This window comes from Chrysochloris asiatica, unplaced genomic scaffold (genome assembly GCF_000296735.1).
Source record: "Chrysochloris asiatica unplaced genomic scaffold, ChrAsi1.0 scaffold00138, whole genome shotgun sequence".
In the NCBI taxonomy this organism is placed as follows: domain Eukaryota; kingdom Metazoa; phylum Chordata; class Mammalia; order Afrosoricida; family Chrysochloridae; genus Chrysochloris; species Chrysochloris asiatica.
The window spans coordinates 7,026,221-7,039,727 of record NW_006408656.1 but is presented as its reverse complement, the minus strand read 5'-3'; the positions used below and the strand labels follow the sequence as shown (position 1 = coordinate 7,039,727).

The 13,507-nt window shown below is 38.3% G+C and overlaps 1 protein-coding gene across 5 annotated transcripts in view; it reads right to left on the bottom strand.

Annotated features, from left to right (window-relative positions):
* The window catches only part of LIMA1 (LIM domain and actin binding 1), a 105,326-nt gene that overhangs the window by 30,803 nt on the left and 61,016 nt on the right, over positions 1–13,507 (bottom strand). For 3 of the 5 annotated variants that reach the window (XM_006870051.1, XM_006870055.1, XM_006870052.1), the window contains exon 3: positions 8,668–9,132. In XM_006870051.1, coding sequence (XP_006870113.1) covers positions 8,668–9,132 — 465 coding nt within the window. Of the gene's footprint in view, positions 1–8,667; positions 9,133–9,169; positions 9,289–13,507 lie in introns of those variants that run through there. The other 2 variants (XM_006870053.1, XM_006870054.1) reach the window with 2 other exon arrangements.

The following is a 13,507-nucleotide window of genomic DNA, read 5'->3' as shown; positions in this document are numbered from 1 at the left end:
TCAGTGGGCTCAAGCGTGGCAACAATTGTGAAGTTGGCCCAGGACAGGGCAGTGTTTCGTTCTGTTGTGCATAGGGTTGCTTGAGTCAATACCAACTCAATGACACCTAACAACAACAACAATTTTCCTAGATTCATACTTCGTACATTCCACATTCTGATTATTAATGGATTTTTAAAGCTGTTTTTATTTTGAGTCATGCTACATCAGTAAGTGAAGGCCCCAAAAGCTTTGCTCCATCCACATTATTAAGGTCAACTCTACTTTGAGGAAGCAGCTCTTTCCCAGTTGTATTTTGAATGTCTTCCAACCTAAGGGGCTCATCTTCTGGCACTATATTGGACAATATTCTGCTGCTATTTATAAGGTTTTCACAGGCTAAATGTTTTTAGAAAAAGTAGTTCGCCACATCCTTCTTCCTAGTCTGTAAGCTCTGCTGAAACCGTCCACCATGTGTGACCCTGCTGGTATTTGAAATACTAGCAGCATAGCTTCCTTCATCACAGCAACACACATGCCATCACAGTACAACAAACTGATAAGACAAATGATGGAAACAAAAAATAAAGAATACAAAACACTGACTACACAGTGATTAAAACCAAAAGATGAAGAGTCTTATACATAATCGGTGAAGGTTACTTCTTTTGATTTTGTTTACACAATGGCTTTTTCTTTTCCTTTCCAGCTTCTTGAGAGTGTGTATGTGTGTTTCTGTTCAGATAATGATTTAATTTACATGCTAAGACGAAGAAAAACAAACCTCCCAAAACTACATACTTCTAACTACAGTGTTGTAGTATAAATCTCTTGCATCCCAATGTTTTCAGTTTCTACATTGCTCTGATGCTTTTCATTAAGTTGAAAAGAGACCATGCAATGTGGGCGCATGTAGGGAAAATGTAGCTAGAGAATGCATCTGTTGATATGGTTTACATTTTCCTCATTTTCCTTAGATTTCAATGATATGTAGGGCCATCGCCAGTTGTTTTTATTCAACAAACAGTTATTATAATAGCCATGAAGATAGTGTTATATAGTAGAAGGGATAGTATACAATTTCAGTCCTTGTTCTATATTAATTAGCCACATGACATTGAACATATCAGTTAACTTCTTTGACTTCAGCTGTTTCCATCTGTAAACTAAGGATTGTAATATTCCAACTAGCACTTGGCTGCTAACCAAAAAGTTGGTGGCTTAAGTCCACCAGCTGCTCCCTGAGAGAAAGAGGTAGGAGTCTGCTTTCATAAAAATTGTTTTTTTGTTGCTGTTAAGTTCAGTCGAGTTGGTTCCGATTTAGCAACCCCACCAGATATGGCTTACGAGGAGCAGCTGGCAAGTTTGAACTGTCAATCAGTCAGTTGGCAATCCAGTGCTTATCCTACAGCATGACACCAAGACTCCTTCCATAAAGACTACAGTCTTGGAAACCCTATGGGACAGTTCGACTCTATGGCAACCGACTTTAATTGGAGTTCCTGGGTGGTACAAATGGTTAACACACTTGGTTGCTAATCAAAAGACTGGATATGGAGGTTCAAGTTCACCCAGAAGCAGCTTGGGAGAAAGGTCTGGTGATCTATACTTTAGGAAAAAAATCCTTCATTGAAAACCTTATGGAGCACAGTTCTGCTCTGATACGTATGGGGTCACTGTGCTTTGGTGTTGACTCTACAACTGCTTTAATATCCTAAGTGGCTAAGAACAGTGAGCTGGATTAGATAGTTCCTGATGGTTCCAGGATCTTTATTTCAATGATCTTGGTGAGGATTTTTCACTCACCATAACTCACCAATGAGTTAAAAGGCTAGAGGAAATGAATCTTTAAAACAGTCATCTGGATACACACTTCTGTTGTCTAATCCAGTAGTCATACAAATAGGAGGAAGACAAAGCTAATGATATTCCAAAATGCACTGCTGTCAAGTGGCTTCCGACTCATAACAACTCTGTACAACAGAGTAGAGCCCTAGGGTTTCCAAGTCTATAATCTTAATGGAAGCAGACTGTCACATCTTTCTCCCCTGGAGCAGCTGGTAGGTTCAAACCACTGACCTTTTGATTGTGTCACTACGGCTCCTTAAAGGGCTCTTAATGGTAGCAAATGAGGTCTTTGTAGACTTCTCAAAAGCAGTCAGTGCTGCTTCTCTGAGGACGTTTTAGCTCTATGACATATTATAATGAAACTAGAAATCATTAAGCAGTTAGTTGGCATGAAAAGTAAGCAGTTACTGTTGGAAAGTGTCGTTTAGTCAGTTTTGACTTATAGTGACCATATATAGGGTTTCTGAGAAGTGGCTGGTGAGTCTGAACGGCAGACCTCGTGGTCAGCAGTCTAGTGCTTATCCTACAGTGCCACACCAGGATTCCAAAGTAAACAGAGCAAAAGAAAAGACTGCTTTCTGGTTGGCAAATCAAGACAGCCATTTGGGTCAATGAACTGTGTGAAAGATCTGAATTCCTTGAGTGACATCCTTATACCTGAATCCAGTACTGTCTTACCACAAAACACACAAGAATTACTCAGAGCTATTAAAGAGTAAATGAAAGTTAAGTTACACTGGAATAGAGCCTTTATGAGAAATGTACTACTGTAGTGAAGTCATTCAAATATTACCGAGAATAGTCTTATTTACATTTTAAAGTTACAGAAGGGATAATCAAGTTGTAAACTACATGTGAAATACCAAATTAACAAAACGTTAATTTCAATAGGATATGAGGGGTTTCCCAAAAAAAAAATTGGGGAAAAAAGGAATGAAGAGATAATGGAATTTTTCCATGAACTTCTTGAAGTTTCCTCATATAAGAGAAAGAGGGCTTAATAATAATATGCAAAACCAGTTACACATTTAAAGCACTAGTGATGTTATATCTATTGGAGGTTACATACTGGGTGAGTCTAAGATTTATGATTCACTTACTACTAGTACACTACAATAATGTAGCCGGTTCTTCAAATGTTTTTCTTCCATATGTGTGCTCTTTAACCTACGCTATCACTTCTGCCATGACTGAAAAATAAAACAAAAAACTATGTAATTAATACTAATTATGAACATCTTCAGATTACATTCTTCCTAGAACACAATTCTAAATAATTTATGTAAGACACATTAATAAAGCAGAAGAAAAATCTTATTATGAGATAACATTAAGTATATAAGGGAAGATGTGCAATTATTAACTAAAAGAGGGGAAGATAAAATGTTATGGATACTTTTCACAACAATTTTGAGATTCTCTTTGGACACCTACCCATCCATCAAGAAGGCCTATATGAATGGTTTCTTTAATGCAAGGTCGACAGTTCAAAACCACCAACTGCTCCTTAGAAGCCCTATACAGGGTCACTATTAGTCAGAACCGACTTGACAGCATACAGTTCTGTCATGTACCAGAATTATGTAAAGCTAAACAAAGTATCAAGTGTCACTTCCAGGAACTTATAAGAAGAAAAACCACAAAAATGTTGGCCTGTTCGAGTTAAAGACAGTTTTATTCTCATACTAACTAGTTTTGTGGGTGTTTTGATGCTATCCTTACATAGAATGACCTGGTGAAAATAGGAGCAGAAGTTCTGAAGGAAGTCAAAGGGTTATGGGTCTAAGGGGAGAGAATACTAAGAAGTGAAAAGAGGTAGGGCAAACTTCCACTTTTTACTGGAGATATGTCTATTTTATCGGAATGTACTGTTTTACTTTTAGAAGTTAAAAACCAATTAAAATACAACTCATTGGAAGCATTAACATATACTATGTTGTTGCTGCAATCGACCCTGCATTTCAAACTGACCCTGCATTCCAGTGTTTTATCCCACGGTGCCACACCAGGATGTCTAAAAAGGCTGAAGGACAGAGCCCTTCTAGCTTACAACCTGGCCCCAGGGGACTAGAGAGAGAGAGGGCAGCCTGCTCTGAACTTCAGGGTGTTCTGCAGATCTTGAGCCTATGGTTGGTCCCCCATGACCTGGCCTTGGGTGACCAGGAATGTTTTGACCTAACTTTGTGTGGTTAGGGTGAGAGAGGAAGTGCCACAGAAGTGCCTGGTGACAAGGAGTTGTAGGATGGTGACACCTGGATCCATTTCCAGTCGTGAATTGAATTTATGCTGATCCTTCCCACACAGTTAATAATAAAGATGAGGTTTGCCCATCTTGTCCTGTTAATAATGCAGTCATTGACAGCATTATAGATTTTATGAGGATAAAGTACACAAAAATCAAATTAATTTTGGATTAAAAAAGACATTACAGAGAAAAAAAAAAAAAAGCTGGGACTTGAACTGAAGAGAGGCAAGGCTTGCAGAGGAGCCTCTAGAAGGTGAGAACATTGCACTGAAGTAGTAGTCAGCATTTGGGGTCCTGGTGTGGTGCTGTAGGATAAGTACCAGATTGCTAACTACAAGGTAGGAGGTTCAAACCCACCAGCCACTCCTCAGAAATCCTATACAGAGTCACTGTGAATCGGAACCAACTTGACAACAGTAGTATTTCCTTGCATTATATCTACTGGTCCAAACTTTACCCAAGAAAAGGACATTTAAATTTGGCTATGAAGGCAGAATGTCTGGTCTCTATGTTCCTATTCTGGGATTTCTATAGACTGAAAACGTTGTATGAAACAAATAACAGGCATAAGGAGTCTGTCATATACTTCCCTCCTTGTTTGGGCATTCCTGGGGAAGGAAGAGGTGATTTTTAAAATAACCTTATCTTTGTTTCTAAAGATTATGGATTCAATTGTTAAAATGACAATAACTGAACACTGGTTATTAAGTGCTGATCAGTTGTTGTTGTTGTTTTTTCCACAAAAGGAGGCCCGGAAGAGTTATCCTTCGTTAACTGAAACACAGGTTGACATACCCATGAAGTGAAGACTGCTAAACCACGTTCAGTATGTGTCACTAGGGTGCTTCTTTTTCCTAATAACATGAATCTATCTACCACTCATTCACTCATAGGAATTAGAACCATAATGTTCAATTAAACTATCTGGTTTAAATAGCCTATCCATTCATCAGAGGCAGAGAGCAAGTGAGGTACAGCCTTTAATCAATTCTCATTTTTTATAAATTATTTGAGTTCTAAGCTTCTTTCTTCCTTCTAATTAATTAAGTGCTAAACGACAAGTCACTGTGTTGAGCACTGAGGAATAAAAACAGCTTTACTTTGAAAGAGGCTATAGACTGGAGAGTATACAAATCCATTTGCAACTATTAAGAAAGTATAATATAAGTGCCCAAAGAAAAGTAAAAATAAAGTTCTATAGGAGGGTGAGGCGAGTGAAGATAATTTCATATGGGAGAAACCAACATATGGCCTCACAGTCTTGATAGACAATAAGGAATAAGTAAGATTTCAAAAGACGATTCTTCAAAGTAATTGAAGAATAGCATGAGACAACATGAAATTTAGAGAATGAGGAGTGATCCATAGTTTGAGTATAAAATTGGCTACAAGACTGGAAAGGTAGATTAAGCGTTGATTGTGAAAGACCTGGATAATAAATACGAATTACTTTTGAGGCATAAAAGTTTTTTTTATCAACTTTTGAGGGAGTAACATAAACTACAACCATGATTAGAAAAACAAATAGCAACAGTGTGGAGGGTAGATGAGAAGAAAAGAATGAGAAAACAATGGAGGAGACTATAGCAATGCTAAAATGCAAGATGCAGTAACTTGGAATTAGATGGGGGAAAGAATGGTCAACACTTGAGAAATGTTTAGAGATAGACTTGCTTAGAGGGCTTGGTTAAGTAAGTGATTGACTAGGGGGAGGAGATAAACAGAGGGAAGAACGGAATTCCAAGATATGTAGACCAGGAAACTAGATGAATGGTGAAGCATTAAGGGACACCAGTGGTAGAGCAGGTTTTGGGCGGAAAGATAAAGGATTCTTTTTTAGTCACTTCAAATTTGAATACCTGAGGGACATTCACAAAGAGATGTGGAATCTGGCAGGCAATCAGAAACATATCACAAAACCTTGAGAAAGAGTTCAGGATTCAAATTTATCTTTAGGATTCATCTCTTGGGATCATGGAAACAGATGAGATATAGAAACACAGAGGGAGAAAAAGACTGGGAGGCAGAGAAGAGATCATGAAGAAGAGAAGGGAAGGGAAGAGAAAGGAGACAAGAACACAGAAGCCTTCAGATAAAAGGGAGCATCAGAGACTAAGAAAAGTAGAGCCCAAGCCTGTTAACTTTGCCTCTTATAAAAAATGCTGACAAAAAGATTTAGGAAGACCAGATGTTAAGCCATAAATTTCTATTTTCTATGTGATCCCAGTCTCCTTTCAGCTAGTAAGATGGAATTCAGTCCAGTTATCTCAAATTCCATTATGAAACCAAAGAGTCACACAATTTACACCCATGGATTTATTTCTGAATTGACTCAACAACAGTGAATGTGGCTTATGTTTATTTCTCTCACTAAAGTACTAATTTCCTAGCTCTGAAGTAAACATTCCTACTGGTACCCTCTTGCTTCTAAAGAATTTCTAGAGTTCCTACCATATTTCTCAGTTTCCTTCAAAGATCTAAATAAGTAACTTCCTGACTAAAATCTTATTCATGTTAAAACTGAAGTTAACTGTAATCTAGTTTTAAACTGATAAGTTTTTCCTTAACCTAGATAGAACTTAAAAAAAACAGCTTTATGGAGATATTAGACAAGACCTGTTTTCAACATGAGTAATGATGTTCATTTAGAAACAGTCATAAAATCAAGGGTAGCTGTGTTTTACACTCCTAACAGGCCATTAAATGACAAATGGCTACCTACTCAGGAATTAAAAAACTCAAATCCACTGTCATTGACTCATAACAACCCCATAGGACAGACAAAAACTACTCCTTAGAGTCTCTGAGAATATAAATCTTAATGGGAGCAAACAGCCTCATCTTTTTCTTGTGGATTGGCTAATGGGTTTGAATTGTGGACTGAGCAGTTAGTAGCCTTACTTTTAACCCACTGTGTCACCAAAAATCCTTAAAGGCACTCTGAAATTGGAAAATCCCAGGCCAGTCCTAGAACCTCACTATCTTCCTATACCTTTCACAATCAGGCTGCCCAGATATATGAGAAATCTATTGAGATCTTTTTTTCATTTCCACTCTGATGAGGCAAATAGAGATAGGCTTGTTCTGACCCATGTCTCTTCAGACTTTATGAGAAAAGAACCTCTCACCAGACCCCTAGAACACATAATCAGCAGTTTTGTTTGCTGCAGTCCCAGTCATTTCCTACCTTAGGCCAGTTTGAACATGCAATGGCCTTGGGCACTGAATCTACATTGTGTGTGTTGGTGTGACATCAGCTATCCTGCCCCTAACAGGATCTTTGAGACGGAGACTTATAATGGTGCTTTGAGTCACAACAAAGCCCCTTCCTCTCTATTTAGGATTTCTGACATTTTTTCCCCTTCTATTTAAAATTCTTTTTCCCATTTAAAGGAAAAAAATAAATTATAAAGACCATAAAAAGTTGGCAGGCCTGGAAGAGAAGGGAAGACATAAGGCATAAAACTCTTGTCAGTTGGCTTCAGTGTTAAAGAATGTAGCTAAAACTCATGCACAGGAAAAGGTTCTGGCTTTGTAAACTTTGAAAAAAATTCTTCCTGCTTCCTCAACTAGATGATCCTCAAACACTCACACGCATAATTCTAGGTAGGAAAGCACTGCAAGTTACAAGAAGGGATTTAACTAAGTCATGCATAACATCACTGAGGCCTAGAGGATGAACTATCTAATTTTTATCTTAGAGAGAATGTTTCATCCTTCACAAAAGCAGAGATCTGAGCCAAAGATTTAATTTCCAAAAAAACAAAACCGCTTTCCCATCTCGATGGCACCTAGAGTAAATGAAGGCTTCCCCTCCATCAGATCTGTTTATTTCATTGTAATGAATGCTGTTAACAAACCATCCCCATGTACTAAGCTAGATATGTAGGAAAGTATGAGAAAACTGGAAAATTTTACCAGCTCTGGGGCCTCTGGATTGTATTATAAGTCACCAGCATATGTAACTCATTTTCTAGTTAAGTAATTCCCTCTGGGGACCCAGTCTGCAATCCACATGAAGGATCAAATTTCATTAGCAGTTGTAGGAAAATGCAACCCTGTGCATTTGCAAGTCAAAACTCCTGATGGCTACAGCTAGTCTGGCTATCTTCATTGATTTTTTCCTGGGAGAGGATTTTAGCTGATAGAAAACATTTGTTGGAAGGCACAGACGAAGAAGTTGAGAAGAGAAGGGATTCAGCTAGCAAAGAGACAACTAAGCCTCAGTCTTAAAGTTAAACTCTGGTCTAAACACTCAATCTACAGCTGTGCCCAAATGGACGGAGAGCAATTCTCCCCTCAAAGTTACACATGGCAAAAGGCACAGAAAGACAAATTAAAAGGGCAAACATACAAAAACACAAAATCCAAGGATTAGCAAACTCTATTTCATTTCTAGATAGCAACCTGAATCCTAGCGTAAATTTAACATGAAATTGAGCCAGGGGCTCAGAAATATCAGCATTTATGTTAATAATTTGAGACTTTTCATTAATTCATCTAATTTGCATTAAAAAACAGACTGAAAAAAAAACCGCTTTGCTTAGTTACTTGAATTGACTCTCTCAAAAATTTAAAACCTGCCAAATTCTTACCTTGGTTTGAGTTGATTCACCTTTCTCAAACATCATCTTAAGTCTGTTCAGCGGAACATTATATTTTTCTATTTTGCCTGCAGCGTCTGTGTTTTCACTGATTTCAGGTTTTCCTACTTCATGCCTAGATTCTCCCAGACAACTTTCCATTTTTTCACTTGCTGATAATTGGTCTTGAAGTTCTTCACTGTCCTCGGTGCAGGGATACAGGCACTGAGTGAGGGCTTCAGAGGGTAAGCCCAATCTTGATCTGGGGTGGCCTCGTTCCACTTGGTCTGCTTCAGCTCTAGACGTGGAATTGCTTGCCACTGCTGTGGGAGGATGGTCCACTCTGTGCCTAATCTCAGTGTTGCTGCTTCTCAGAGAGTTTGTGTGCGACTCAGCTCCAAGCTCTGGGCTTTCCCACTTCTGTTTTAGCACAGTCAGGGTCCCCCTTCTAAAGTGCTGGGGGAGATTTTCAGTGTTCTAGAAGAACAAGAAGTAAGTGCCAGTTATAACTTGCCTGTTGAAACATTCAAGCATGTTGTTCTTTGTAAAATGAAAGTTAAACCTCCAAGCTGCTCCCGGTCCACTGCCGTTTCAGACAGCTGTGAACAGTTACAGCCCTGCCACATGGAGAAAGCATCCACCCCAGAAGAGGGAGAGGGGAAGAGAGAAAAAGTAAGGAGCTGAAGCAGGAAGTGATAAAACAGGATAGCCTTATAAGGACAAAATGAGGAGAAAGGGGCGTCCAAATCTAATGATAGTTATGTTGGCGACAAGAGATTTTTATTCAAGGACAGAAAAAGCAAAATGCTAGAAACTTTAAGCCTTGTAGATATGTATTAATAAAAGAACATCATCACATGTCACACAATTATGTGTTGAATTCGACTTTTTTTTTTTTTTTCTTTTAAATATGGCAAGACACTGTATAGCTCAAACTATACAATACCAACATCATGGATTGAAATATTACTTGTAGAAACTTTAAAGAAGTCACCAGACTTTTTTACATGTATTTGCACAAATGAGATGTAGTTACATTTGATATACCTTTGATGTATAATACAGTCCAATTTAATTTTTACATAAGAACTCAAACCTCTTGTTTCCCTGTTCTTCTCTAAATATTTGTTTGTAAAGTCTCAGTTATAAGAAAATTCACTATTTTACAGATCTTTTGGTTGAGCTTAAATATCCAGGTGTCATATAAAAGATACACATCTACATAAAATCTAAGAGATTTTACTTTCACCTGAGTCAAAATGAAATTAATTTGCAGCACATAAAGTATTGAAAATAATGAGAAAATGGTCAGTGTTGTTCCACAAAAATAAAGGAAAACTTGCTTGTTGAAGTAAAATTCAATGCCCTGTACTTTGGAAATATTCCTTTTAAATCAGCTGAGTAGCACCACCTTCCCAACAAGCCACAAACTCCAATACCTTCTTCATTCCTGTAGTAGTCTGTAACTCACTAGTCTTGCAACTAAGAAAGCAAGGGCAAACAACTTAGGAGTGAAAAAAGACTTCAGGGAATTAAACAGGATTATCAAGTATACTGGGAATTAAGTCTCTTAGCTAGTACTCTTGGGAATACACTCCAAGAAGCCACTTCAAGAAGCACCAAGGCTTAGAAAAAAAGAAGTTAGACAAGAACTCCTTGATCCTTATGCTTAAATCTTAGTAATGGCAAAATGATTTACGCAAGAAGGCACGCACAGGTCACAGGTAAAAGAAGCTTTCTTGGAAAAGAGAAAAATGAGAAGCAGCTCGGGAAGCTGGAGCTATTTTAACCACCAGAGGTATGAGTAGTTCTATACTACCTCATGCTGAACAATAAATGAGTCATCTGATTTTCCAACTTCACCTGTCTTGCCTTTCACTGCCCATATATGAGCCCAAAGAATCAGAGTAGCATTTGGCCTTGGTAACTGGGTACAGATCATAAAATCAAAGTATAATTTACTGACATGAAAAGAAACTTGGATTGTTCAGTGAAAAAACAAATTATAAAACAGAATAATCCCATTTTATAATATATGCATATTATAAATGAAGAAAAGAAGTATCTTACCAACTTCTGAAATTGACTGAATATGCACTCAAGATGCAATGATAATTACTGTTGATTAGAATAATTGGAAACAAAGAAGGATTGATAGTTGGAAAATAGGGTCTTGGTGAAAGAAGCAATGCTACAGATGACAGATTGGAACATACAGGAAGTAAACTGATTACATTTGTGTAAAGAAATGATGGTGGTGGTGGCGTGCCACAGAGTTGGTTCCAACTCACAGTGACCCTGTATAGAGTTTCCGAAGCTGTAAATCTTTGCAGGAGCAGAATGACTCATATTTCCTGTGGAATGACTGGCATGTTTGAACCACTGACCCTACAGCTAGCAGTCTAGTTTGTAATTCACTATGCTACCAGGGTTTCTTGGAAAGAGATGACAGAGAAGCTCAATATCATCAATCTTAACAAGGCCAGATGCCAACTGCGAAACAGACCATCAACTGCTCATATGCAAGTTCAAGTTGAAGCTGAAGGAAATGAAAACTCTCCATGAGAGTCAGAATACAACCTTGCATATATCCCACCGGAATATAAAGACCATCCCAAGAACAGACTTGATGCATTGGACACTAATTACCAACGACCTGATGAACTGTGATATGACATCAAGGATAGCAAACATGATGAAAGCAAAAAGTCAATAAAAAGACAGGAAAGAAAAAAAGAGGCCAAAATCGGTGTTAGAAGAGACTCTGAAACTTGCTCTTGAAAACAGAGTAGCTAAATTGAATGTAATAAATGATGAAGCAAAAGAAGCGAAATGGAGATTTCAAACGGCGGCTTGAGAAGACAAAGTAGAGTAATATAATGAAATGTGCAAAGAACCTGGAGTTAGAAAATCAAACGGGGAACATGCTTGACATTTTTCAAGCTGAAAGAACAGAAGAAATTCAGGGCTCAAGTTGTAATATTGAAGAATTCTAGGGGCAAAACATTGAATGATGCAGGAAGCATCAAAAGAAGATGGAAGGAATACCCAAAGTCACTGCACCAAAAAGAACAGATGGTACTGAAGGATGAAGTTTAAGCTGCACTCAAGGCACTGTCGAAAAATGAGGCTTTAGGAATCCACAGAATAGCAACTGAGATGTTTCAATTAGGGCTCCAACAGGTTCAAACTGACTCAATCTTGGCTGATAAAGTGAAACCAAGAAGGGCCCTAAATTTTAAAAAATTTGGTGATCTGGAATGATAACTGGTATGGGAGATTTTATGGGTCAAAGCCCTGGCATGAGAGACCTGGAAGAGGCACAGCGAATCCGTTCAGAAGCCTGATGTGTGAGAGTGGATTAATGGCAGGACTGTGGAGAGTAACACATTCAAAGCAGCCTAGTCAGCTGCCAACTTTGAGCAGGGCACTGGTTTCAAACTCTGCTTAAAATCTGGTAAGCAAGAGATTTGCTTGCTCTACAACAAATATGCTGCCTTTGTTTTCTTAAAGGGAGATTAAGTTTTTTCCTGTTCTGGTTATTATTCTAACTCACCAAAATTTTTTAATGCTGGGTCTGTCCCAGTCTTGCTTCCCTGACCATGACTGAACTGGGAAGAACCAATCTGAAGCCCTGGTTTCAACAAACAGATGAAACGCTGCAAGCACTCAGTCACTTATGCTATGAAATTGACTGGAAGAGACCCATATACATGCCTATTCAAAACAAAGGGGATCCAACAGAATGAGGAAATTACTGATCAATAATGTGGTTAGGCGTTAGACTGCTAACCCTAAGGACAGTGGTTTAAATCCAATAGTTGCTCCGTGGTAAAAAGATGAGGCTGTCTGCTCCCATAAAGCTTTGCAGCCTTGAAAACCCTATGTAAGGTCACTATAAGTTGAAATTAACATGACGACTATGGGTTTGGTTTTCAGTTTTATCATTGATATCACATACAAATACAATTTTGCTGAAAACAAGTCAAAACTGGTTGCAGCAGTACATTGATAGGGAACTGCTAGAAATTTGGGCCAAATTCAGAAGCGAATGTGAAATGAGGGATATCACTGCTGATGTTAGATGGATCCTTGCTAAAAGTCAAATATATCAGAAAGAAGTTTACCTGTGTTTTACTCACTATGCACATGCACTCAACTATGTAGATATAATGAATTATAATATTGAACAGAATGGAAACTCCAGAACATTTAACTGTGCTCATGTGGAACCTGTACATAGATCAAGAGGCAGTTGTTCAAATAGAACAAAGGAACTACATGGTTTAAAATTAGGAAAGATGTGCGTGAGGACTGTATCCGTATTCAATCTGTGCTGGTGGTGGTAGTGTGCTGTGGAGTTGGCTCCGACCCATAGAAACCCTGTATAGGGTTTCTGAGGCTGTAAATGTTTACAGGAGCAGAAATCCTCATCTTTCTCCCACAGAATGGCTGGTAGTTTCAAACTGCTGACCACTACACTACCTGAGCTCCTTTATTCAATCTGTAGGTTGAACAAATAATCTGAGAAGCTAGACTATATAAAGAAGAATTTGGCATCAAGATTTGAGGAAAGCTCATTAACAACTGGCGATAAGTAGATGACACAACCTTGCTTGTTAGAAGTAAAGAGGACTTGGAGCATTTACTGATGAAGATCAAAAACTATACTTAAAACAAAACAAAACTATACTTTTAGTATGGATTACATACTAAAACTTGGAGCCGCAGCGAGAACTTCGAGCCGCAGCGAGACGTGTAGTGTGGAGCTCCAACAACAACACGGAATATTGGGCCACAAGGCTGTTTAACTGCAAGTTGCGGAAAGCCTCATCTCTCTCACGTAGAGGGC